Genomic DNA, 25,048 nt, shown 5'->3' with positions numbered 1-25,048 from the left:
GGTGGTGGTGGGGGGTGCACAACTGACGGCTGCAGAGTCTGTGGTGGATGACTAGGGAAAGGATCAGTATCTGGGAGAGATCGGTCATTTGCCGGATTGACTAGTGTATGGGCAGCTGTAGGCTCCTGTGCCCTGGCTATGGCACCACACATTCCATTAACACAGTACCCTGCGGCACATCACGGGTGATACATACGTCTGCTGTGACTCAGCTACAATTCTCTTACATATAAACACAAAATAACTTGTTTTGGAAAAAGGTGAACTGATGGTCTCTCTGCTTCCGAGCCAACCGTGCCACAAGCCAACCCAGCCTGGTACGTTGCTGGATTATTGTCTACTCCAGAGACACAAATGACTCCGCAGCAAACATCCGCTAATTCCTGTGTGTACATGGCGGTCCTGGGAGGCTCCTCCCATTCCTACAGTATTGTTACCAATGAATCTCATCCAGAACTGGTCATTCCATATTGAATGGAGACCACTGAAGACCAATGGACAGACCTCCAGACATCAGTAGAACACACACATCTGCTGGGTTATACTCAAAAGTCTAGGTTAAGACGTAGCTGGTGGAGATAATTTTGGTGTTTAGGCAAACTACATTCAGAGAGATCTTCACTACAGAAGACTGGATGGATACAGCGCAGAGATCAATGGAGAATAGCAGTACATGGAGAATCCTCCGATAATGGAATCACATGACTGAATGGAGGCAATGGAGTGATAGATGGAGAATAGTCCTACATGGAGAATCCTCCAGTAATGAAATGAGGTGATGTTGGGGCAGTGGAGAGATAGATGGAGAATAGTCCTACATAGAGAAGCTAATAATGGAATGAGGTGATGTTGGGGCAGCGGAGAGATAGGTGGAGAATAGTCCTACATGGAGAAGCTAATAATGGAATGAGGTGATGTTGGGGCAGCGGAGAGATAGATGGAGAACAGCCCTACATGGAGAAGCTAATAATGGAATGAGGTGATGTTGGGGCAGTGGAGAGATAGATGGAGAATAGTCCTATGGGCGGTATGGCTTGATGAATGGCCGCTGGTCACTCACTGGCTAAAGTCTTGCGTGTGTTGGTTGCTCGGGGGTCTGGGACTTTACGCTTACAGTTCTTGGTGACTTTCTCCACCTCAGGCTCCTTCCGACTCAGCTCCTCCATAAACACCTGGATTGATACATAGAAAGAAAGAGTTGAACTTAGCTGAGGCTTGACCACATGGCTTGAGATGACAGCCTCTATAAAGAATGGTTTGTGTAGATCATGTACGGCTTCAAGCAGATTCATGATACTTTGTGCAGACACAGTGTTGTCCAAGTCCACTCATGGATGGTAGACTCACTTGTACTGGATGTTTGTCACTTATGTTCTTTAGGCGGCTTAATAAATAAAGGAACACCCGGACTGGCTGAGGTGAGGACATATAAAAGAATGAGCGAGTGTCTATCACCAGGGGACTTTCATAATGAGGCTCTGTGTGTTTCCCATGTAGGTGTTACTAGGATGAAAAATGTGAGTCCAGAACTCCCAACAGGAGCTCTCATTCTGGTGACTTCAAAATCAGGACTTCCCGCCCCTCTGCACAGATTTCCACCAACTTCCTGTCTCTATATAGCAACTTGGTTGGAGATTTTTTTTTTTGCATAAACCCATTGAGATCATGTGGTGTAAGATGACGTTTGACCACTTGCCGGATGTTGTTGACCTGTCTATGGCTTGTGCTCTCACTAATGCTAGGTACACACGATGCGATTTCCAGCTCGATCAGCGGGATCGATCGATTATTCCCGACATGTTTGATCGGGTTTCAATCGATACAGCCGTCGATTTTGCATACTTAACATGCAAAATCGATGGCTGTATCGATCGAAACCTGATCGAACATGTCGGAAATAATTGATCGATTCTGCTGATCGAACAGGAAATCACATCGTGTGTACCCAGCATAATCATCGCCAGCTCAGTATATTCCTCCACAAAGTCCAATGGAGATAAACTCAATTAGTTTAACATACAAAATAATTAGTCCTTCATTTTAGGTTTAAATATATAATGGCAAGAGCTTTCTGTATACCTGAATATGGACACACATAATTCTTCTAATGAGAAATACAATTTAATTATGGTTGAGTTGGTCATTGGTTGTGAAGTTTGGCAGTACTGTGGCAGTTCAGCTAAGTGCCCATTCAGAGAGATTGCCTGCTTATGCCGGGAATACACCATGAGATTTTTTGGCAGATAGATCATTTCGGACATGTTCAATCTGATTTTCAATCGTATTTCTGATCGATTTCTCACAGAAGTGAATGGAAATCGATCAGAAAAACGATCGGAAAATTGACCGGACAGTAAATTTGCTGACAAATATCATCGCATTATGCTGGGAATACACGGCTCGATTCTGAGCCGTTTAGATGGCTCGATAGATAATTTCCGACACGTCAGATCTCCCGCCTGATCGTTTCACCGCTCGATTCTGCATTAAATACTATGCAAAAAGATAAGACAAATTAGTGGAAGATAAGAGAATCGCCTGCGGAATCGAGCGGGGAATCGATCGAGCGGGATAATCTCACCGTGTATGCCCAGCATTAGAGAAGTGGATATTGTTGACAGATGTTCAGGTAAGTGTTTATCTCTCTCTTTCCTCAGAGAAGAACCATTCAGAAGGGTCAGATGAACAAGTTATCTGCCTGTTTAGTAAGAGGATTGCTGGTTTCCTAAAAAGATTGGCTGCTTATCAAGAGGAATGGAGTCTGCTGGAGGATGTTCAGGTAAGTATTTGTCTCTCTCTTAAGAGAGGTCAGATAAGGTGAAAGTTTCTGCCTATTTAGTATGAAGATTGGGTATTTTGTATGCAAAATGGACAACACAAATCTGCCGCACTAACATCAAACGCCCAACAGCACCGATGTGACGTCCATTCCAGACAGCTTCTTGTGCTAGTATCAGCTAAGCTCTGACCTGAAATGCTAGACAGATGTTATTCTTGCTTCAGGAAATACAAGAAAGAGTAAGAGCCTTCATTGGATTTTTTACTTATGTCTGTTTCCCTGATTTTGTGAATTCCAACATCTCACGATTGTCTCCATAACGAGAGCAGTAAATAAATGCTTGCATTGATATGTTATATCAGAATAATTATCCTTTCTACAGATCACCTGAAATGCGTTACCTCTCCAGCACTGGGACTTTAGCCCTGCAGGTCAGGACTGCTGACCACTCAGCCGCCGTACTGCCCATCCTACACTCCCGGCAATAACGTTCACCATACGAGATCGATAATTACCGAGTGTTGTGTGATGATATCCCCCAGAGCTTCCATGTCTTCCGGCAGAGGCTCCTGATCCCGCAGACTCAGAGCCTCCTCCGCGGCTGTGATCCAATCCAGGAGACGATCCACCTCTTCACGTTCTGCCGCCAACAGCTGGATCTGAGCCTGGATCCTCCCGCCCTGCTGCTGCGCCCACGAGAACACCTGCAGGTGAAGAAGACACAGACGTCAGCCGCAGGACTGGTGAAGTGTGACAGGGAGAGAGAGGGAGAGAGAGAGCGGCTGCAGGGAGGTGGTGGCTGTTAGGAGTCTTGCCGGTTGGAAAGTACAGCAGGTTGGGGGGTTGTTATAAAAGTAATGGCAACCAATTAACAGATCAAAACTTTTTCTTCATTCTCTATTTAAAAAAAAAAAAAAAGTTTCCCTTAAAAGAGACCCTGAAGCACACAAAAAAATTACGATATAATAAATTGGTTGTGTAGTTCGGATAATTACTGGAACATTAGTAGCAAAGAAAATATTCTCATATTCTTATTTTCAGTTATATAGTGTTTTTCTTATAGCATTGCATCATTCTCTAGTATTTGCAGTTTACACACTACAAAGCATTCTAAATGATTTTTATAGATCAGGCTAATGAACCATTGACCTGTCCTCTGCAGAGAAAAAGAAAACACAGTGACTGACAGTTGAGATAACAAGCTTCAGAAGACAGAGCTCTCTGCGACTTTGAAAGTGGTGGAGCTCAGAAAAGCTGTTTTGCATAGATAACAACTGGAGTTTCTTAAAGGGAACCTTAACTGAAAGTGATATGGATGTTTCCTGTTAAACAATACCAGTTGCCTGGCAGTCCAGCTGATCTTTGTGACTGCAATAGTGGCTGAATCACACCCTGAAACAAGCATGCAGATAATCCAGACTGACGTCAGTCAGAGCACCTGATCTACATGCTTGTTCAGGGGCTGTGGCTAAAAGTATTAGAGACACAGGATCAGCAGGAGAGTCAGGCAACTGGTATTATTTTAAAAGGAAAAATCCATATCCTTCTCAGTTTAGGTTCCCTTTAACTCTTCCTGTACTGGAAACAATATTAGACTTACATCTCTGCTCCTAATGTTTTATTTCTTAGCTGTACTACACATACAAATCATTATATCATCATTTTTCACTTCAGTGTCTCTTTAAGAGCAGCATATTTACAATAAAAATGGCAAATAGAGGCACACAAGCTGATATAAAAGTAGGTTAAAACCAATAAAATGAATACTGAAGGGGTGGCTTACCGCAAAGCATGACACTTATTGTAGTATAAAAAAAAATTGTATGACAATGGCAATGAGTTTCGTGGGCTCAATCCACTTCTCCAGGACACATTTCCTCCGCATGGAGTATCTCAGAGAGGTTGTTCAAAGCTAGACTGTATTATTGTATTGGCACAGAAATATGGCCTTTCAGCATGGCAAATGCCGTCAAGCAATCATGGTAATAGCCGATTTATTAATATGCCAATCAGTTATTGGTCATAAACATAGGCAACAGTAGCGATACCCTGATAATAATCTTGTTCTGGACTACAGATTACTAAAGAGAACAGGTAACAGCACACCTTATAGAACAGCTAATAACAACTGTCTCGCTTTCAGCAGGCTAGTCCAAGGGGTAGGCAGCAGAGGCAGGTGCCTTGGGTGATACAGCAGAAGGGATTGCCTTGGTATTGAAGGATAATGGAATAATCTATCTTATAAGAATGTCACACACAGTTTCATACCACTTTGATTATTAAATATACATAATATTTAGAGCCAAGTTCAGATTTTTGGAATATGAAGCTTATTGGCTCTAAGGAAGCGGTTTTTGAACCGTGAAACGTGCATCAGGCTTTTACTGACAGTAACATGTAGCTGTGTTTATGGTTCTAGTTTTTAAACTGTGTTTATGGTTCTAGATTCATAAACTTTCTGGATGATCAATACAGAACTTCCTGGTCCCAGAAGAGACTGGAATTTTTAATGGTGGATTAAAAGAAAAGTTTCATGTGGACTATTTGCACTTCTTTGCTTCAGTTAACCATCATGTCTGCTACTCTCTGAGCAGCTGTGTGTCGGGTAGACTTCTAACCAGCATTCCCGCAAGGAAATATAACAAACTAGTTATAACGCTTATACACACCATGCAATTTTCCAGTCAGATCGACGGATTGATCGGTAATTTCCAGCATGTCAAATCTGCCTCCGATTGAGAAAGGGATTGATTTTGTGCAGTGCTGATCTCAAAGTCCATCCCTCGGAAAAGCTGGAAATTATTAATCGATCCGTCGATCTGATGGGAAAATTGCAAGGTGTGTACAAGCCTTTAGATCTGTCTGAGGTTGGACAGTGATACTTGTAGATTAGGCGCTAGTTTCCTCATACTGAACAAAGGCCCTATTGTATTCGCACTGAGAATGTCTGGCATAAGAGTGAATAGTTTGGGTGACTTAATAGCAGGCACTGTTTCCCCCAGTGAGGCCAGCAGGAGGCGCTGTCCTTTGTGTTATAGGTGAGGAATGGCTGATGCAATATTAACCACATGACCACTACAGGTGGTGACCAGAGCAATTTTCACATTTCAGTGCTCCTCCCATTTGTTCGCCAATAACGTTATCACTACTTATCGCACCAAAATGATTTCTATCTTGTTTTTTCGCCACCAATTAGGCTTTCTTTGGGTGCCTGACTTACCTCACCTGTCCCCACACCAGTGCACTCTCCTCAGGCTCCTCCCCTTGGATGAGTGCAGACTGCCAGGCACCCTCTCTGACTTACCTCATCTGTTCCCACACCAGTGCATGCCGCAGGCTCCTCCCCATGGAGCAGTGCAGGCTGCCTGGCACCCTACTGACTTACCTCACCTGTCTCCACACCAGTGCACCCTCCTCAGGCTCCTCCCCATGGACCAGTGCAGGCTGCCATGCACCCTCCCTGACTTACCTCACCTGTCCCCACACCAGTGCACCCTCCTCAGGCTCCTCCCCCTGGACAAGTGCGGGCTGCCAGGTACCCTCCCTGACTTACCTCAGCTGTCCCCACACCAGTGCACCCCCCTCAGGCTCCTCCCCCTGGACCAGTGCGGGCTGCCAGGTACCCTACCTGACTTACCTCATCTGTCCCCACACCAGTGCACCCCCTCAGGCTCCTCCCCATGGACAAGTGCAGGCTGCCAGGTACCCTCCCTGACTTACCTCACCTGTCCCCACACCAGTGCACCCTCCTCAGGCTCCTCCCCCTGGACAAGTGCGGGCTGCCAGGTACCCTCCCTGACTTACCTCAGCTGTCCCCACACCAGTGCACCCCCCTCAGGCTCCTCCCCCTGGACCAGTGCGGGCTGCCAGGTACCCTACCTGACTTACCTCATCTGTCCCCACACCAATGCACCCCCCTCAGGCCTGACACTACATGGAGCAGTGCAGGCTGCCAGGCACCCTCCCTGACTTACCTCCTGGTAGCGGGTATTGCTGATGTTCAGCCAGGATTTGATGGTGATGACAGAATCGGGGTGACAGGCAGACAGGATCTCCTGCCCCAGGGACACAATGCACTCCAGCGCCATCTTCTGGCATTGCAGGGTGTTCATCAGTTCCTATGGAGAGGGAGAGACCAGTGAGATGCAAGGCCGGATTTGTACTTTATACTGCCCAAGGCCACTATCACCAGCCGCCCCCTGACAAACAGCTAGCGCCCTACCAACCACACACACACTTTTATTGGTCCCAGTAATCAGTGTTTTTAAAGATGTTTATTAAAGGACTTACGAGGCCAAACCCTGTAAAAAAGTAAAGTACCTGCATGTTCTTTAAACGCACGGAGGACGCCATCCGCGCCCTCCGTGCAGCTCCGCCGGGTCCCCTTAGTGACATCGCCCCCCTGTGCGCTCGCGACCCCACAGGCCGGGTCGGGCTCTCCAGCCACACCTAATATGGCCGCCGGAGCTGGCCGCGCCTGCGCAGTCCGCACTGCCGCGAGTGCGGCTGCGCAGCTCTAGGGCCAACCCCTCCGATCCACGCACTATCGCCAAATCGATACTTTCCGCTCTGATAGGTTGGAACTGGTGGAGGGAGGTCACAGACAATAACCTGCCCATGTTTGCTGCCCCTTCACTGCCTGAGTTCCAGACAGTTACCCGACTGCTGCAGTTCACATGTTGGCAGATTAACTGCATGAGTGTGCCAATCTGCCCCTTGCTTCCTGGTGCCCTAGGCCATGACCTATATGGCCTTGCCTGAAATTCGGCCATGGTGAGATGAGATGGGCTCATGGCATGAAGGTAACAGCAGGTCCGGTTTTAGCAACAATGGGGCCCCAGGGCAAAATAAACCTGGTGGCCCCCCCAACAGATACCCTGGAACAAAAATCGGCATTAAAAGACCTTTTTTTGCAGCTGGTATAGTCAGGGTGTGAAGCCCCAATCGGTTGTAGCTCCACATCCCAGCCTGCATGGGGGACAAGGGGTTAAAAAGTTTCAGGAGGGGGGACCCCACATAATTTTATTAATTTCCCACATTCTAAACATTGAAAAAAAAAATTGGGAAAATAGGAAAAAAATGCCAGGGACCTTCATACAGCCATATTGCGGCTGTATAGCGATCCCTGGCCAAAGCGCTGCAGCTGCGGAGGGGTTTCCAGGAAGTCCATACGTAGACCCCGTCAGGAAATTAATTGCGCTTTCGTTTGATGCATGTAAAATTACACTACCGTTAGGTTTGCTACTAAAAGTGACATTTACCGCATTTAAAAGTATACTTTTATTCTTCGAAACTTTAAAATCGATTTTCTCAAAAACTATAAGGTCTTTTTGAAAAATTGTTTTTCCTCTTATTCCCAATGATCTCCTTACCATAGGGTTTCTAGCATTTAAGGTGGATTTGCTATTAACCGTTAAAGTCGGCGGATTTTTAAATGTGTAATTTTTTTTCCTTTGAAACTTTAAAATCGATTTTCTCAAAAACTTTAAGGTCTTTTTTGAAAAAAAATGTTTTCCTCTTGTAGCCACTGGGGGCCCCTACGCGCCCATGCGTGCAGCATGCGTTCCCGGACCGCACAGGTCCGGAACGCATGCAGTGTGAACATCAGACAGTGCACTCTATGCACTGTCTGATGTCGTGCGTGTCGGCCACCTGCACGCGTTTCCAAAACGCGGCTAGAAACGCGTCCAGTGTGAACGGGGCCTAACTCTTAGGGCCCGTTTCCACTAGGAGGGTGTCCTGAAACACATGCATGCCAGTGGAAGAGTTTCCCCTGCGTGCATGTTGTGCGGAGCGGTGCGATCCGAAAATCTGCAGCATGCTGCATACTCTCACACGGCTGTATCTGCCCGCAGCCGTTTCCCATCTCCTCTGTGGATTTCCGCATCGGGAGAAGCGGAAGTGATGCGGCCGGCGGCAGAAGTGATGTGATGCGGCTAGGTAGCCGCATCGCATCACTTTAGCAGTGGAAAAGTGCCCTTAAAGGAGAAGCAGTTTTAGAGATTAATTGGAAAAACTGATGATATAATGAGGGGGAGGGGTACTTTTAACACATCCTAAAGTTCTGCCACATCCCAAACTCTAATGAGTGCAAGAACACCTCAAATCCCTATGTGGGTGGGAACATCAAAAACTCTGATGTGGGCGGGAATTCCCCAAATTGTGGGAAGGAACATAAAAAACTTTGATGTGGGCAGTAAACTCTGATGTGTGTGGGAACACCTCAAACTGATGTGGGCGGGATCTCCCCAAATTCATATGTGGGTGGGAACTACCCCTCCCCCACAGCCTACCTGTTGCTGTTTCAGACAGTCCTGCAGCGCCTGCTCATCCTCAGGGATGACCCCGTAGCGGAGGGTCCGCTCTGACTCCCCCAGACCCTGCAGGTAGGTGGTCACCAGCACGTGGAACTCCTGAGCCTGGGTGATAATAACACATAATACACGGGAAGGATTAACAAACCTCTAAGCTGCAAAACACGTGGAAACATGGTGCAACAATTACAGGGAAATATTAGGAAGATTCATGGCAAACATTTCATTACTTATTCATGTGCATATAAAACACATCCATTCCACAGTGTTCCTAGTAAGCTGCCACGTGGGAGGAGATATGGTCAGTGAGATGCAAATAATTCTGGCTTGTATGCAAATTGTATTCAGCTTGTAACTGGGCCAGGTGTGTCCGCATTAGTTCAGTGACTTTTGGGACAGGATGTACAGTGCTGCCCACAATTATTCATACCCTCGGCAAATTTAGACTTAAAGTGAACCTCCGGACTAAAAATCTACTCAGCAGCACTGAAAAGGCTTGGTGTTTAACAGTTTCACAGCATCAGAACTTTGTTTTTCTTACCAAAGCATCATTTTAGCTGCATTTTTACCTAAGCTCCACCCATCAAAGTAAAAAAGCCTGGGCTTTTTTCCCCTGATGCTGTGCAGAGCATGATAGGATTTCCTATGTTGTTATTCACGTTGCCTAGCAACTGGGAGAGGTGCTCAGGACACAGGGCAGTTAGAACTGTGTCTCATGCTCCCTGTCACCTCCTTTCAACCAAAAAGATGGCTGCCCTCATGAAATCACAAACCTTTGCCTGTTCTTTTAAAAAGTGTGGGAAAGAGATTATATTACCTATCTATTTTAATTAACATAACTAATGTAACTTAATGACAGTATGTTTGTTTAGGTTGGAGTTCCTCTTTAAAGTTACTTTTAATTATCCAGCAAGTATTTTTTTTATGGGAAATGACATAGGTGTCTCATAAAAGATAAGACGATGTACAAGAGGCATCATTGTAGGAAAAACATTCTCAGCTTTTATTTACATTTGAGCAAAAAGTGTCCAGTCCAAAATTATGCATACCCTTCACAAACTGTCACAGTCTGTGGGAAAATCCAAAGTTCTACACCATTCCAAATAGTCCAAGCTGTTCTAAAGCATCCTAATTACGCTGATTAATTGGGCACAGCTGTTTTAATCAACTCAATAGGTGAAAAGCAGCAGCTCTCCGCAGTTGGTTTGTGGACTGCCATGACTAAGACATAGGAACTCAGTGAGGACCTATGTCTGAGCATTGTGGCTGCTCACAAGTCAGGAAAGGGCTACAAGGCCATTTCTAAATGTTTTCACGTTCCAGTGGCTACAGTGCAAAGTATTATTAAAAAATACAAGATGTTCCGCACTGTGGAAAATCTCAGAGGACGTGGTCGGAAGCAAAAAGTGACACCTGTGCTGGCCAGGAGGATAGTGAGAGAGGTGAAAAAGAATCCAAGGATCACTACCAAGGCCATCCTGGTGAATCTGAGCTCTGCTGGTGGCAATGTCTCAAGGCAGACAATCCAACGGACACTGCACAGTGCTGGGCTCCAGGGATGCAGACCAAGGAGGACGCCACTTCTCCAGATAAGGCACACAAAAGCTCGCTTGGCCTCTGCAAATGCTCATCTGGACAAAGAAGACTTCTGGTCCTCTGTGTTATGGTCAGATGAAACAAAAATGGAATTGCTTGGTCACAATGATGTTTCCTTCATTTGGCGTAAATAAGGAGAAGCTTTCAACCCAGGAGGAGAGGATCGCGGCGGCAGGATCCGGTAAGTATGTTTTGGGGCCAAAATACCGTACCTTGAGAATATACGACGCACCCACTTTCCCCCCTAGTTTTGGGGAAGAAAAAGTGCATCTTATATTCTGAAAAATCTGGTACTTTTAGCGCAAATGTAAATAAAACCTGAAAAATTTAGGGTTTTTTTGCACAATAATGCCTCTTCTACATCGTCTTATTATCTTTTGGGAGACACCTATGTCATTTCCCGTCAAAAAATTACTGGCTGGTTGAATAAAAGAAATTTTAAGTCAAAATTTGTATGAATAATTATGGGCAGAATTGTATAGAACAGGCTGGAGGAATGAGAACCTGTCACATATATTGTCACACGTCAGAGAGACTCACCTGCTGCAGCGACGCTGGAGGAATGAGGACCTGTCACGTATATTGTCACACGTCAGACAGACTCACCTGCTGCAGCGACGCTGGAGGAATGAGGACCTGTCACGTACATTCTCACACGTCAGACAGACTCACCTGCTGCAGCGACGCTGGAGGAATGAGGACCTGTCACGTACATTCTCACACGTCAGACAGACTCACCTGCTGCAGCGACGCTGGAGGAATGAGGACCTGTCACGTACATTCTCACACGTCAGACAGACTCACCTGCTGCAGTGACACTGGAGGAATGAGGACCTGTCACATACATTCTCACACGTCAGAGGGACTTACCTGCTGCAGCGACGCTGGAGGAATGAGGACCTGTCACGTACATTCTCACACGTCAGAGAGACTCACCTGCTGCAGCGACGCTGGAGGAATGAGGACCTGTCACGTACATTCTCACACGTCAGAGGGACTCACCCGCTGCAGTGACACTGGAGGAATGAGGACCTGTCACGTATATTGTCACACGTCAGAGAGACTCACCTGCTGCAGCGACGCCTCCAGCCGGGCCTGCTTGCTGACAGAGAGCTGACACACCACATCCCACCGATGGCCCAGCTCCTCCATCTGTCTCTGCAGCCAGTGAGAGTCGGTAGAGACCCCTCCCCGGCTCAGATCCCGCACAGAATGCTTCAGGGTCTTCATGGAACTCGCCCTCTTCCCCAGCTCCTTCTGGAAGGCCTGTGAAGGGAGCGGCTATGAGTGGAAGCACCAACAAACATGACCTGTGGTCTGGTACCCAGAGAGGAGGCTGCCATGCCAGCCACATCAACCATGAAGCTGTCCGTACAGACAGGAGGAGAGCAGAACGGGGAGAGGGGAAACGATCCTCCGACTTCCCGCTGCCACTCGTCTCACCTTGTGCTTGTCCAGCAAGTCGCTGACCAGGTCTCTGTCTCCCCCTAGAGGGATCTCCTCAGATAGCTGCGGCTCCGCCCGGTACAACCAATCCATCAAAGCCTGGAGAGCGTCTGTAAACTTTCCGGAGAACAGCAGCGATTCCTCCAACTTCTGCTGCCTGCAACGCAAACAGGAATAAAGAGGAGACACTGAAATACGAGAGACACTGAAGTACAGGAGACACTGAAATACAAGAGAGACTGAAATACAGGAGGCCAGGGGTGTTAGGATCCTAAAAGATCCAGGGCACCTTGGGTCACCAAGCAGCATTGCCGCTGCAAAAAAATGGACGTGGCCGTGATGTGGGCATAGTCAATTATAATTAACGGTGTAACTCAAAAGGGCTCAGAGGTTTTTTTTCCCCCAAAACACATATATAATAATAAGGCAGCATTTCCCCCTCACACACACACAAAAAAAACACAACAATGCAGCGTTTCCTCCAAGATGTGGTTGTCTCACATCACAGATGTGGAGACAATAGATCTGCAGAAACTGGGGAATGCCATGAAGAATGAAAGTACTTCTGAAAGGAAAAAGGGGTCCAAACCAGTACTAGCAAGACGCAACTAATAAAACAAACACCGGGCCACATACAAAATGCAGAAACCATTAACCCAAATGTCAAATGCAGAGGACATTACCCCAAATGTCAAATGCAGAAACATTTACCGCAAATGTCAAATGCAGAAATCAATACCCCAAATTTCAAATGCAGCAACTATTAACAGAAATGTGAAATGTAGAAACTGTACATACTGGAAATGCAGAGACCGTAACCACGGATGTGAAATGCAGAAACTATTATGCCACATATATGAAATGCAGTAACCATTACTATAGATATAAAATGCAGACACTGTTACCACAGAGTTACCTCCGACACTTGTGAAATGTACATATTAATCCACATATATGAAATATGGGAGACACTTATATACAGAAGACACTGAAATAAGGAGAGGGATATAATGGCTGACATTTATTTCCACTTAAACAGTGCAAATTGCCTGGCTGTCCTGCTGATCCTTTGTTCCTTAGGCCTGGTACACACATATGAGGTATGTCGTTCAGTAAGGATCGACATTCAATCCCCTCTGACGTCGCTCAGCTGAAGTGTTCCAAGCAGACACCACCATACACGCACTGTATTCTCAGCAGAGGCAGCCATTGTTCGATAAAAGCTTTATACTTGTAGCCACAGCCCCGGAACAAGCATGCAGATCAGGTGCTCTGACTCAGCGGTAGGGAAACTTGGCTCTCCAGCTGTGATAAAACTACAAATCCCAGCATGCATTTGCCTTTTTTAATCATGACTGTGCAATGCATTGTACGACTTCTAGTTCCTTAACAGCTGGAGAGCCAACGTTCCCTACCCCCTGCTCTGACTGAAGTGTGACTGGATTCGCTGCCTGCTTGATTGTGGTGTGATTCAGACACTACTGCAGCCAAAGAGATCAGGAGGACAGCCAGGCAACTGGTATTGTTTAACAGGAAATAAATATGGCAGCCCCCTATCCCTCTTACTTCAGGTGTGCTATAACAATGCTCAGTGGAGCTCTGCAGTGAAGACCTGAAAGGACTTCAGAAGGAAATGTACACTGCGGACATCCGACATGATGGAGGGAGCATCTACTGAAACCGACAGACTCACAAGTACATTGGTCATGGTAATCCTTACACCCCCTAGCCTGTAATCTCAACAGCTCCTAATACACTTCCCCCCTGTATATAATCACTCTCTCCCTACACCCCCATACCCATCAGGCACCGATCTGCTAGTGCGGTATGAATCTGTACCTCTCGGTGGACCGGCTGCAGACGTGCTCCCATCGTTGTCGGAGTTCCCCCAGCGACTCGTCCATTTTCTGGGTATCCTCTGGCAGCCGGATCTTTTCTCGGAGGGCGCGGCCGCACCGCAGTGTTGCCTCATACACGGGGCGCTTCGACCGGAAGACTTTCTGAAACTCCTGTGGATGTACGTGACAGATGTGGAAATATGACAGAAGACTATTAATTGGAGTCTCTAGGAGCAGCAGAAAGGTCACAGGGGCGGTTGTCTCTAGGAGCAGGAGAAGTGTCATGGGGCGGAGTCTCTAGGAGCAGGAGAAATGTCATGGGGTAAAGTCTCTAGGAGCAGGAGAAGTGTCAGGGGAGGAGTCACTAGGAGCAGGAGAAGTGTCATGGGGCGGAGTCTCTAGGAGAAGGAGAAGTGTCATGGGGTGGAGTCTCTAGGAGCAGGAGAAGTGTCAGGGAAGAGTCTCTAGGAGCAGGAGAATTGTCATGGGGCGGAGTCTCTAGGAGCAGGAGAAGTGTCGGGGAGGAGTCTCTAGGAGCAGAAGTGTCATGGGGAAGAGTCTCTAGGAGCAGGAGAAGTGTCACAGGGCGGAGTCTCGAGGAGTAGGAGAAGAGTCCGCAGGGGGAGACATAAGAGCAGAAGTGTCAGGTGGGAAAAGTCTCTAGGAGCAGGAGAAGTGTTGGGGGGGGGAGTCTCTAGGAGCAGGGGAAGTGGGGGGCGGAGTCTCTAGGAGCAGTAGATGTGCCGGAGGGGGAGTCTCTAGGAGCAGTAAAAATGCCGGGGGGAGTCACTAGGAGCAGGGGAAGTGTTGGGGAGGAGTCTCTAGGAGAAGGAGAAGTGTCACGGGAGCAGTCTCTAGGAGCAGGGGATGTTTAGGGGGGGGAGCCTCTAGGAGCAGGGGAAGTGGGGAGGAGTCTATAAGAGCAGTAGAAGTGTCGGGGGAGGAGTCTCTAGAAGCAGGATAAGTGTTGGGGAGGAGTCTCTAGAAGCAGGAGAAGTCATGGGGCGGAGTCTCGCTACCTTGTGACGGCTCAGCTGATGTTTGATGTGCTGCTGGCTCACGCTGGTGTCGATCTTCTGGGAGTCCAGACTCTGCTCCGCTTCCTGCAGCCAATCCAGAAGCATTCGCCGGGACTCGCTGTACTGCGGGGCAAATAGACACCATTCAGATGCATTCAACACTACAGGTGCTCAATCAGGTGCTAAAAACTGCAGCTGGCACACAAATCTAATTCAAATGTTATGTGGCTTGGAATTGGACCAATCAGAATCATCAAGAAGCATATATAAATGGCCCATTGCCAAGATGAATCCAATTTATATTAAAATCTGCAATTATCAGCATCTTCCTGACTCATCTCATTATTAGAGCCTTCGGGCAACAACCGAGGGCTATAATAATAATTAAGAATAACACAAAACAATACAATCATAATATTTAACGGAACCCTGACAATGAACACAGCCGCATGGAACAATCCTGTAGGTCACTCAAGCCTGCCTATACTGACTACCACATGATCACTCGTGGCCCCTCCCTTATTCTCATCCTGTCTTCTCTCCACCTAGACAGCATGACTCATAAGAGGGGAGGGGCCAGGAGTGATCATGTGGCAGTCAGCAGGTAAAGCTGTGCAAATATTATAAGCATTACTGAAATGAGGAATCACACTGAGGACTAGACTAGGACTGGTCAATGTTTTGCAAATTTTTGAAGTTAGCATGCAGATTGGATACAGCCTCTGTCTGAATTTGTCCAGTGAAATTTGCAAGCAGGTTGGAAAAATTTGCGTACCCTTCAGGACCATCAGGAGGACTTACTTGCTTGGCATGTCTCCGGGATTCCTCCAGGCTGCGGCCTCTCTCCGTCACTCTCTCCTGCACCTTCCCCAGCCGCTCCCGGGCGCCCTGCACCAAGGATTGGGTCATATCACCCTCCTGCTTCCGACTGACGTCCTTCAGACGAAAACATACCGACTCCAGTCCAGACAGCTTCTCCTCATAGAGCTGAATCTCCTGTACCAGACCCTGCGAGACAGAGGAGCCGATATCACTGGTACCCCCCTCACTGGCATTGTGTGTGCAGTGTTATATCACCACAGAGCAGAGTGACTCGTGTGTAGCCGAAATCATAGAGTCATGGGAGGAGTCTGCTCCAGTCATGGGAGGAGTCTGCTCCAGTCATGGTAGGTGTCTGCTCCAACCATGGGAGGAGTCTGCTCCAGTCATGGGAGGAGTCTGCTACAGTCATGGGAGGAGTCTGCTCTAGTCATGGACTTTTACTGCTCTGATTGGCTGTGATGTCTTCCTGCTTAGTCATGATGGTGACCAGCAAATCAGAGCCTTACTAATCTGTCACCTGATCGTAGTGATCACATGCCTCTCTGGGATTTCTGCTACACACAAGTAATACAGACTAGATAAATTGTCCATTACAAGTCAGTGTACAAATGAGCAGAACATTTCACAATGGAGTAATGGAATATTTAAATACAAGTTTGAGAACTAGAAGTAGAGAAGAACAGTTTGTCTTCCATTTGGAAAGTTATCTGAAAAGACACATGACACCTGGTTTGTTCCATGCATCATATGTTAGCTTTATATGTTGGCACAATTGTATTCTAGACATGGTCTTGTTATGTATGATGGAATATTCAGGCCTGGACATACTTTGTGCTCCTGTATCTGGTTGTGGTTGTGCTACGTATGACGGATGATTCAGTACTTGTGTGTTAGCGTTATACTGTATGTTGCTTTCTATGTTAGCATAGTTGTGTTCTGGTCGTGGTTGTGCTATGTATGACGGATGATTCAGGACTTATATGTTGCTTTCTATGTTGGCACAATTGTATTCTAGACATGGTCTTGTTATGTATGATGGAATATTCAGGCCTGGACATACTTTGTGCTCCTGTACCTGGTTGTGGTTGTGCTACGTATGACGGATGATTCAGTACTTGTGTGTTAGCTTTATATGTTGCTTTCTATGTTAGCATGGTTGTGTTCTGGTCGTGGTTGTGCTACGTATGACGGATGATTCAGTACTTGTGTGTTAGCTTTATATGTTGCTTTCTATGTTAGCATGGTTGTGTTCTGGTCGTGGTTGTGCTACGTATGACGGATGATTCAGTACTTGTGTGTTAGCGTTATACTGTATGTTGCTTTCTATGTTAGCATAGTTGTGTTCTGGTCGTGGTTGTGCTATGTATGACGGATGATTCAGGACTTATATGTTGCCTTCTATGTTGGCACAATTGTATTCTAGACATGGTTTTGCAACGTATGATGGAATATTCAGGCCTGGACATACTTTGTGCTCCTGTATCTGGTTTGTGACGGTTTCCAGGATGACGCTGGGGGGTCCGGCTGTGTTGAGTCTTCCCTCTGCTTGTGCGATCCACTGTGACACTTCCTGCATTGTGCTGTGGAACTCGGTGATCATGGCCAGGCCGTCCGACAAACACGCCTGTCCCAGATAGAAAGCCAGGAATAAATACAAGCAGCCAATCAGCAGCTCCTACCGTAACACCTCCCACTCCTGCGCCACTCACCTTCCTGTCCTGCACCTTGGTGTACGCACTCTCCCACTTCTGCTCCAGCATCCGCAGCTGATGCTCAGCGCTGGAGCCTCTGGGCTGAGGGTTGGAGGCCAGGAGGCGCTGGAGACGGTCCCGGATGCTGTTATATGTGTGCTGCTTAGACTCCATCTCTTTACACAGGTCCTGTACAAGCAGACATGATAGAAGGACAAAGTCAGATTGCAGAGGAAAGAAGGATTGGAATAGAGGAAAAAAACTGAGCCAACAGTCGTTCTACAGTCAGAGTTGAGCCAGCAGTCGTTCTACAGTCAGAGCTGAGCCAGCAGTCGTTCTACAGTCAGAGCTGAGCCAACAGTCGTTCTACAATCAGAGCTGAGCCAACAGTCATTCTACAGTCACAGCTGAGCCAACAGTCACTCTACAGACAGAGATGAGCCAGCAGTCGTTCTACAGTTAGAACTGATCCAACAGTCATTCTACAGTCAGAGCTGAGCCAACAGTCGTTCTACAGTCAGAGCTGAGCCAGCAGTCGTTCTACAGTCAGAGCTGAGCCAGCAGTCGTTCTACAGTTAGAACTGATCCAACAGTCACTTTACAGTCAGAGCTGATCCAACAGTCATTCTACAGTCGGAGATGAGCCAGCAGTCGTTCTACAGTCAGAGCTGAGCCAACAGTTATTCTACAGTCAGAGATGAGCCAACAGTCATTCTACAGTCAGAGCTGAGCCAACAGTTATTCTACAGTCAGAGCTGAGCCAACAGTTGCTCTACAGTCAGAGCTGAGCCAACAGTCGCTCTACAGTCAGAGCTGAGCCAGCAGTCGCTCTACAGTCACAGCTGATCCAACAGTCATTCTACAGTCAGAGATGAGCCAGCAGTCGTTCTACAGTCAGAGCTGAGCCAACAGTCGTTCTACAGTCAGAGCTGAGCCAACAGTTATTCTACAGTCAGAGATGAGCCAGCAGTCGTTCTACAGTTAGAACTGATCCAACAGTCATTCTACAGTCAGAGCTGAGCCAGCAGTCGTTCTACAGTCAGAGCTGAGCCGGCAGTCGTTCTACAGTCAGAGCTGAGCCAGCAGTCGTTCTACAGTTAGAACTGATCCAACAGTCACGCTACAGTCAGAGCTGAGCCAGCAGTCGTTCTACAGTCAGAGCTGATGCAACAGTCGTTCTACAGTCGGAGATGAGCCAGCAGTCGTTCTACAGTCAGAGCTGAGCCAACAGTTATTCTACAGTCAGAAATGAGCCAACAGTCATTCTACAGTCAGAGCTGAGCCAACAGTTATTCTACAGTCAGAGCTGAGCCAACAGTCGCTCTACAGTCAGAGCTGAGCCAACAGTCGTTCTACAGTCAGAGCTGAGCCAACAGTCGCTCTACAGTCACAGCTGAGCCAACAGTCATTCTACAGTCAGAGCTGAGCCAGCAGTCGTTCTACAGTTAGAAGTGATCCAACAGTCATTCTACAGTCAGAGATGAGCCAGCAGTCGTTCTACAGTCAGAGCTGAGCCAACAGTCGTTCTACAGTCAGAGCTGAGCCAACAGTTATTCTACAGTCAGAGCTGAGCCAACAGTCGCTCTACAGTCAGAGATGAGCCAGCAGTCGTTCTACAGACAGAACTGAGCCAACAGTTGTTCTACAGTCAGAGCTGAGCCAACAGTTATTCTACAGTCAGAGCTGAGCCAACGGTCATTCTACAGTCACAGTTGAGCCAACAGTCGTTCTACAGTCAGAGCTGAGCCAGCAGTCGTTCTACAGTCAGAGCTGAGCCAGCAGTCGTTCTACAATTATAACTGATCCAACAGTCATTCTACAGTCAGAGCTGAGCCAGCAGTCGTTCTACAGTTAGAAGTGATCCAACAGTCATTCTACAGTCAGAGATGAGCCAGCAGTCGTTCTACAGTCAGAGCTGAGCCAACAGTCGTTCTACAGTCAGAGCTGAGCCAACAGTCGCTCTACAGTCAGAGATGAGCCAGCAGTCATTCTACAGACAGAACTGAGCCAACAGTTGTTCTACAGTCAGAGCTGAGCCAACAGTCATTCTGTAGTCAGAGCTGAGCCAACAGTCGTTCTACAATCAGAGCTGAGCCAACAGTCGTTCTACAATCAGATCTGAACCCTTGTTGAGTTGAGTCCCCTCACCAGGTGTTTGCTAAGAGCATCTCTGGTGGATTCTGGGTGCCCCCAGATAGGCTTGGAGAAGGATAGGTGTGCTTCCACCTGTTCTAACCACTGCAAAAGATCCGTGACCTCCAGAGTCACATCCTGAACCTGTAATAATAGGGAGACAAAGTCACATGACAGTCTATGGGCAGCCAGGTGTGTAATAAATAGTAAAATCCAGTCCAAACATTTATGAATTGCATTTACTGACTGAGGAAGCCAGGAATGTGCATTTAATAGAGAAACAGGATAATTCAATTGTTAAAAATAGTCATCTTTATACTTACTGAACTTTATATTATCCAGAAAATGGTGGCTCAATATAGATGATATTGCCCATCATAAATAATGATAATAATAACCCATCATATTGTATTACCTCCTATAACCAGAAGATGGCAGCATTGCTTTGAGAATTGGTAACAGTGGGCATTGAAAGTTGTGCTAGACTAATCTTTACAAGTTTCTGGTAGACTAAACATGAAGTGGTCATAATGGAGAAAGTTTCCATCTGCAGCTGCGCCTAGTTCTCCGGATTTAAAGCAAACCTGAAGTGAAAATAAGCCCCATAAATACGTCTGAGCAGTGGCGTAGCTAAGGAGCTGTGGGCTCTGGTGCAAGTTTTGCATTGGGCCCCCTCAAGCACTCTATACAAAACAATTGAAACGGTTCACCAAAACCAATAGAGGACAACTACAGTGTCAGAGGTGCAAGAAGAGGATGGGTAACAGTTTGTTAATGATTACCACTATTCTAAGTATCTATAGAAGTGATTATTACCAGCACAGGACCAATAGAAAGCTAATGCTGTGGTTGAGGGAGGGCCCCTCTGACCCAAGGGCCCCGATACGGTCGCTACCTCTGCACCTTCTATTGCTACGCCACTGCGTCTGAGCCCCTCACCGTCCTCCCATTCAGCCGCGATCAGCCCCGGTAACAGCTCAGTCGGGTCCAGTCTGGGTTTTCTGTGCATGGGTGGACCGCCTGGGCATGTGCAGAAGACCCAGACTGGACGTCACTGAACCAGTTACCGGGTCTGATTGCGGCTGAACGGCAGACCGCAAGAGGGCGGCAAGGAACACATGCTTATGGGGCTGGAAGTATCACGGTACATCAGCACACCACTCGTAGTTAAGATGCAACGCACATATTATTGTGCGCTATTCCACATCAGAAAAGTGACATTGCCTTGTCACAGCATCAAGCACCCAGAACTTGGTGTGCCTGCTTATCCTCAAAATACTTGTTTATGGACCTGGAGGAAGCCCCGGGTAAGAATCAATACATTCTATTTCATAATCTCTGGTTTACTTTTAAATGTCCCTCTTTCTTAACTCAAAAAGTTGGGAGGTGTGGTGATGCTACAATCTGACTGAAGTGACAGTGTCTGCTTTCTTAAGCTACATACACCCGGGGGACAACTGTCCCCTGTTGCATGGAGACAAGAGACCAGGGAGCGACAGCTCCCTGGTAGAGTTGGGCCGAACCTCCGATTTTAGGTTCGCGAACCGGGTTCGCGAACTTCCGCGGAAGGTTCGGTTCGCATTAAAGTTCGCGAACCGCAATAGACTTCAATGGGGATGCGAACTTTGAAAAAAAAAAAATTATGCTGGCCACAAAAGTGATGGAAAAGATGTTTCAAGGGGTCTAACACCTGGAGGGGGGCATGGCGGAGTGGGATACACGCCAAAAGTCCCCGGGAAAAACCTGGATTTGACGCAAAGCAGCGTTTTAAGGGCAGAAATCACATTGAATGCTAAATGACAGGCCTAAAGTGCTTTAAAACATCTTGCATGTGTATACATCAATCAGGTAGTGTAATTAAGGTACTGCTTCACACTGACACACTAAACTCACCGTGTAACGCACCGCAAACAGCTGTTTGTGTAGTGACGGCAGTGGCAGGTTCACTGAACAGGAATACAGTGGCGGGTTCACAGAACAGGTATGCAGTGGCAGGTTCACTGAACAGGTATACAGTGGCGGGTTCACTGAACACAACAGGTATGCAGTGGCGGGTTCACAGAACAGGTATGCAGTGGTGGGTTCACAGAACAGGTATGCAGTGGTGGGTTCACAGAACAGGTATGCAGTGGCGGGTTCACTGAACAGGTATGCAGTGGCAGGTTCACTGAACAGGTATGCAGTGGTGGGTTCACTGAACAGGTATGCAGTGGTGGGTTCACAGAACAGGTATGCAGTGGTGGGTTCACAGAACAGGTATGCAGTGGTGGGTTCACTGAACAGGTATGCAGTGGTGGGTTCACAGAACAGGTATGCAGTGGTGGGTTCACAGAACAGGTATGCAGTGGTGGGTTCACAGTACAGGTATGCAGTGGTGGGTTCACAGCACAGGTATGCAGTGGTGGGTTCACAGAACAGGTATGCAGTGGTGGGTTCACAGTACAGGTATGCAGTGGTGGGTTCACAGAACAGGTATGCAGTGGCAGGTTCACTGAACAGGTATGCAGTGGTGGGTTCACAGAACAGGTATGCAGTGGTGGGTTCACAGAACAGGTATGCAGTGGTGGGTTCACAGAACAGGTATGCAGTGGTGGGTTCACAGTACAGGTATGCAGTGGTGGGTTCACAGCACAGGTATGCAGTGGTGGGTTCACAGAACAGGTATGCAGTGGTGGGTTCACAGAACAGGTATGCAGTGGTGGGTTCACAGAACAGGTATGCAGCCAGGAACAAGCTAAGCCTAACTAATCTTTCCCTATGAGAGACAGTCTGCAGCAGCTCGCCCTACTCTCACTAACGCAGGCACACGAGTGAGCGTAATGGCCGCCGCTGCCTGCCTTTTATAAGGGGGGGAGTGGCTCCAGGGGCTAGTGTAGCCTAATTGGCTACATTGGGCCTGCTGACTGTGATGTAGAGGGTCAAAGTTGACCCTCATGGTGCATTATGGGGCGAACCGAACTTCCGCAAAAGTTCGCCTGCGGGACGCGAACGCAAACCACTGAAGTTCGCATGGAACCGTTCGCAGGCGAACCGTTCGGCCCAACTCTACTCCCTGGTGGCGACAGCTATCTACACGTCTCGCCAGAAAGGCAGAGACGCGGCAGAAGCTGTCTGTGAAGGGAGCATCCCCCGGCCGGATGCTCCCTTCACTTTCCTTAGTCTCCTGTCGCTAGTCCGCATACACACGCAGTACGCGTGGCAGACTAGCGACCGTTGCGGCAACAGCTGCTGCCGGCGATTGGCTCCGTCAATCGCCTGGCAATAGCCCTGACTGGTGACGGTTCGGGGTGCGCGCGTCATACACACAGGGCAACTGTCGCCGCAACGTGCGCATGTCATGTGTTTGTGGCGACAGTTGTGCCCCGTGTGTATGCACCATTATGGCCCATACACACGGGGCACAACTGTCGCCACAAACACGTGGTACGCGCATGTCTGGGCGACAGTTGCCCCGTGTGTATGACGCGTGCACCCCGAACTGTCGCCTGAGACAGCAGTTGCCGTGCGATTGAAAAGTTCAATTGCCGGCAACTTCTGTCTCCGCAACTGTCGCTAGTCCACCACACGTACTGCGTGTGTATGTGCGGACTAGCGACAGCTACCCACAGCCAGAAGGGAGCTTCCGGCGGGGGGACGAAACTTTCGCCGACAGCTTCCGCCGCGTCTCTGCCTGTTGGGCAGAGACGTGTAGACAGCTGTCACTCAGGCAGAGCTGTCGCCGAGCTGTTACGCACACGTCTCCTGTTTGCTAGCAACAGCTACAACGGTGCCTCTTGTGTATGAGGCTTTACACTGAGAAAAAAAAGAAGAAGGAACACAGCCTAGATCTATGTAGGATTGGGACTATATATACACACAGGATAATCTTATCGTGTCACTTGTCACTTCTGGTACCCTTCAAAAAGAAACAAAAGTTAGGCACTTACCTCGGTACAGGAAAACTTCTGGGTGGCTGAAAGCAAATGCTACTCAAATGCAACTTAAACTCTATTCAAAGCAAATCAAATCAAATGCAAACGGCAATATACACAAGCCCTAAAAAATATCAGCCTTGGTCTGTTCATAGCTGAAAACCATCGCCGTGTCCTGAATGAGAATCCTGACAGCGCCACGATAGCGGAGTGATCACCACAAACCTGAACACTGTGTCCGTAGGACGAATCACATAGCCATCTAACGATCTATAATCCATAAATAAAACATTTACTGTATGATTTACCCGGCTGAGGTCATTCTCCAACTCCAGCTGCCGTCTCTCCGTCTCGCTCCGGACAAACTCCCACCTCTGCGTCAGCTCGCTGAGCCTGGCCTGAAGAGTGTCCATCCCGTCACTGAGGGACGTCAGCAGGATCGCCCTTCCAGCTTCATCTACAGCCTCCACCGTGCGAGTGTGCGACAGAACGTCATTCCTCAGAACCTGGACAGATAACCAGAATCATTCTGTGCAATGTGGAATCTCCAACAGAAAACACACCAACTTCATCCCATTCCTGCTCCATAAGACATTTCACAGCTGCTACAGAGTGACTTCTCTGCTTCAAATGAGTGAAGGAGGTTCTGGACATTTTATAAGCACTGATTATTTTAGCCAGCAGTCTGGGGGGCGGGGAGGACTTTGTGACCACAATTTTCTGGGATTTACAGTATCTCCCCCCCCCCTCGCACCTCTCTCATGTGCTGGGCTGATGTCATACAGGATATATTGGATATATTGGATTAGTGTTGCTGCATTCCTCACCTCTGACTGATGAGCTGTGTTAGAAACTGACTTCTTCTCACCTAAATAATGGTTTGTAATTTTTAGGCATACATTGTTGGAAGTATCAACAGTATTATTACCTTAAACTGCAATATAGTAAAACAACCACAAGATGTCACTGTGTGCAAAACGTGATGGTAATCTTTATGGTATTGTGATTGACTGTATTCTCTGTTTCTCTCTGTTTTAAGCAGCTGTACTACCCAACACACAATATTTTCCCTCATCATTCTAGCAAGTGAACTGGCGTCCAAGTGTAAGGCCTCGATTCACAAAGCGGTGATAACCCAGTTATCACGCCTAAAAGACTTTAGGCGTGATGACCTTTTCACCACTGAGTTATCACCGATTTTTCCTGCTCTTCGCGCGAAGTTACCGCGCGTAAGCGCGTTCGCGCGTACGCGCGTAAGAGCGCGCGCAAAGTCCCATAGGGCTTAATGGGAGCTTCGCGCGAAGCGTCGGGTGTTGCGCGCGCACTTACGCGCGTACGCGCGGCAACTTCGCGCGAGTTTCTTCTTATCATGCCTAAAGTGACTTTAGGCGTGATAAGGGCCTTTTCACCATGGTGCTAACACTTTGCACCGCTTTGTGAATCGAGCCCTTAGTGTTCTCCTCCCCATTACACACCTTCCCCCAAACCAAATACAGTAT

The 25,048-nt window shown here is 47.7% G+C and overlaps 1 protein-coding gene across 4 annotated transcripts in view; it reads right to left on the bottom strand.

Moving 5' to 3' along the window:
* Positions 1 to 25,048, bottom strand: part of LOC137519260 (microtubule-actin cross-linking factor 1, isoforms 6/7-like) — a 277,534-nt gene that overhangs the window by 37,695 nt on the left and 214,791 nt on the right. For all 4 annotated transcript variants that reach the window (XM_068238155.1, XM_068238153.1, XM_068238154.1 and 1 more), the window contains exons 21-32: positions 19,654 to 19,782; positions 17,524 to 17,694; positions 17,283 to 17,438; positions 15,794 to 16,000; positions 14,993 to 15,115; positions 13,975 to 14,144; positions 12,133 to 12,292; positions 11,758 to 11,955; positions 9,073 to 9,198; positions 6,754 to 6,897; positions 3,295 to 3,483; positions 1,061 to 1,172 (exon numbers count right to left, since the gene is read on the bottom strand). In XM_068238155.1, the coding sequence (XP_068094256.1) occupies positions 1,061 to 1,172; positions 3,295 to 3,483; positions 6,754 to 6,897; positions 9,073 to 9,198; positions 11,758 to 11,955; positions 12,133 to 12,292; positions 13,975 to 14,144; positions 14,993 to 15,115; positions 15,794 to 16,000; positions 17,283 to 17,438; positions 17,524 to 17,694; positions 19,654 to 19,782 (1,885 nt within the window). The remainder of the gene's footprint in view (positions 1 to 1,060; positions 1,173 to 3,294; positions 3,484 to 6,753; positions 6,898 to 9,072; positions 9,199 to 11,757; positions 11,956 to 12,132; positions 12,293 to 13,974; positions 14,145 to 14,992; positions 15,116 to 15,793; positions 16,001 to 17,282; positions 17,439 to 17,523; positions 17,695 to 19,653; positions 19,783 to 25,048) is intronic.

This window comes from Hyperolius riggenbachi, chromosome 5, assembly GCF_040937935.1.
Source record: "Hyperolius riggenbachi isolate aHypRig1 chromosome 5, aHypRig1.pri, whole genome shotgun sequence".
NCBI lineage: Eukaryota > Metazoa > Chordata > Amphibia > Anura > Hyperoliidae > Hyperolius > Hyperolius riggenbachi.
The sequence above is the reverse complement of the archived record's forward strand: the minus strand, read 5'-3'. Positions and strand labels throughout refer to the sequence as shown.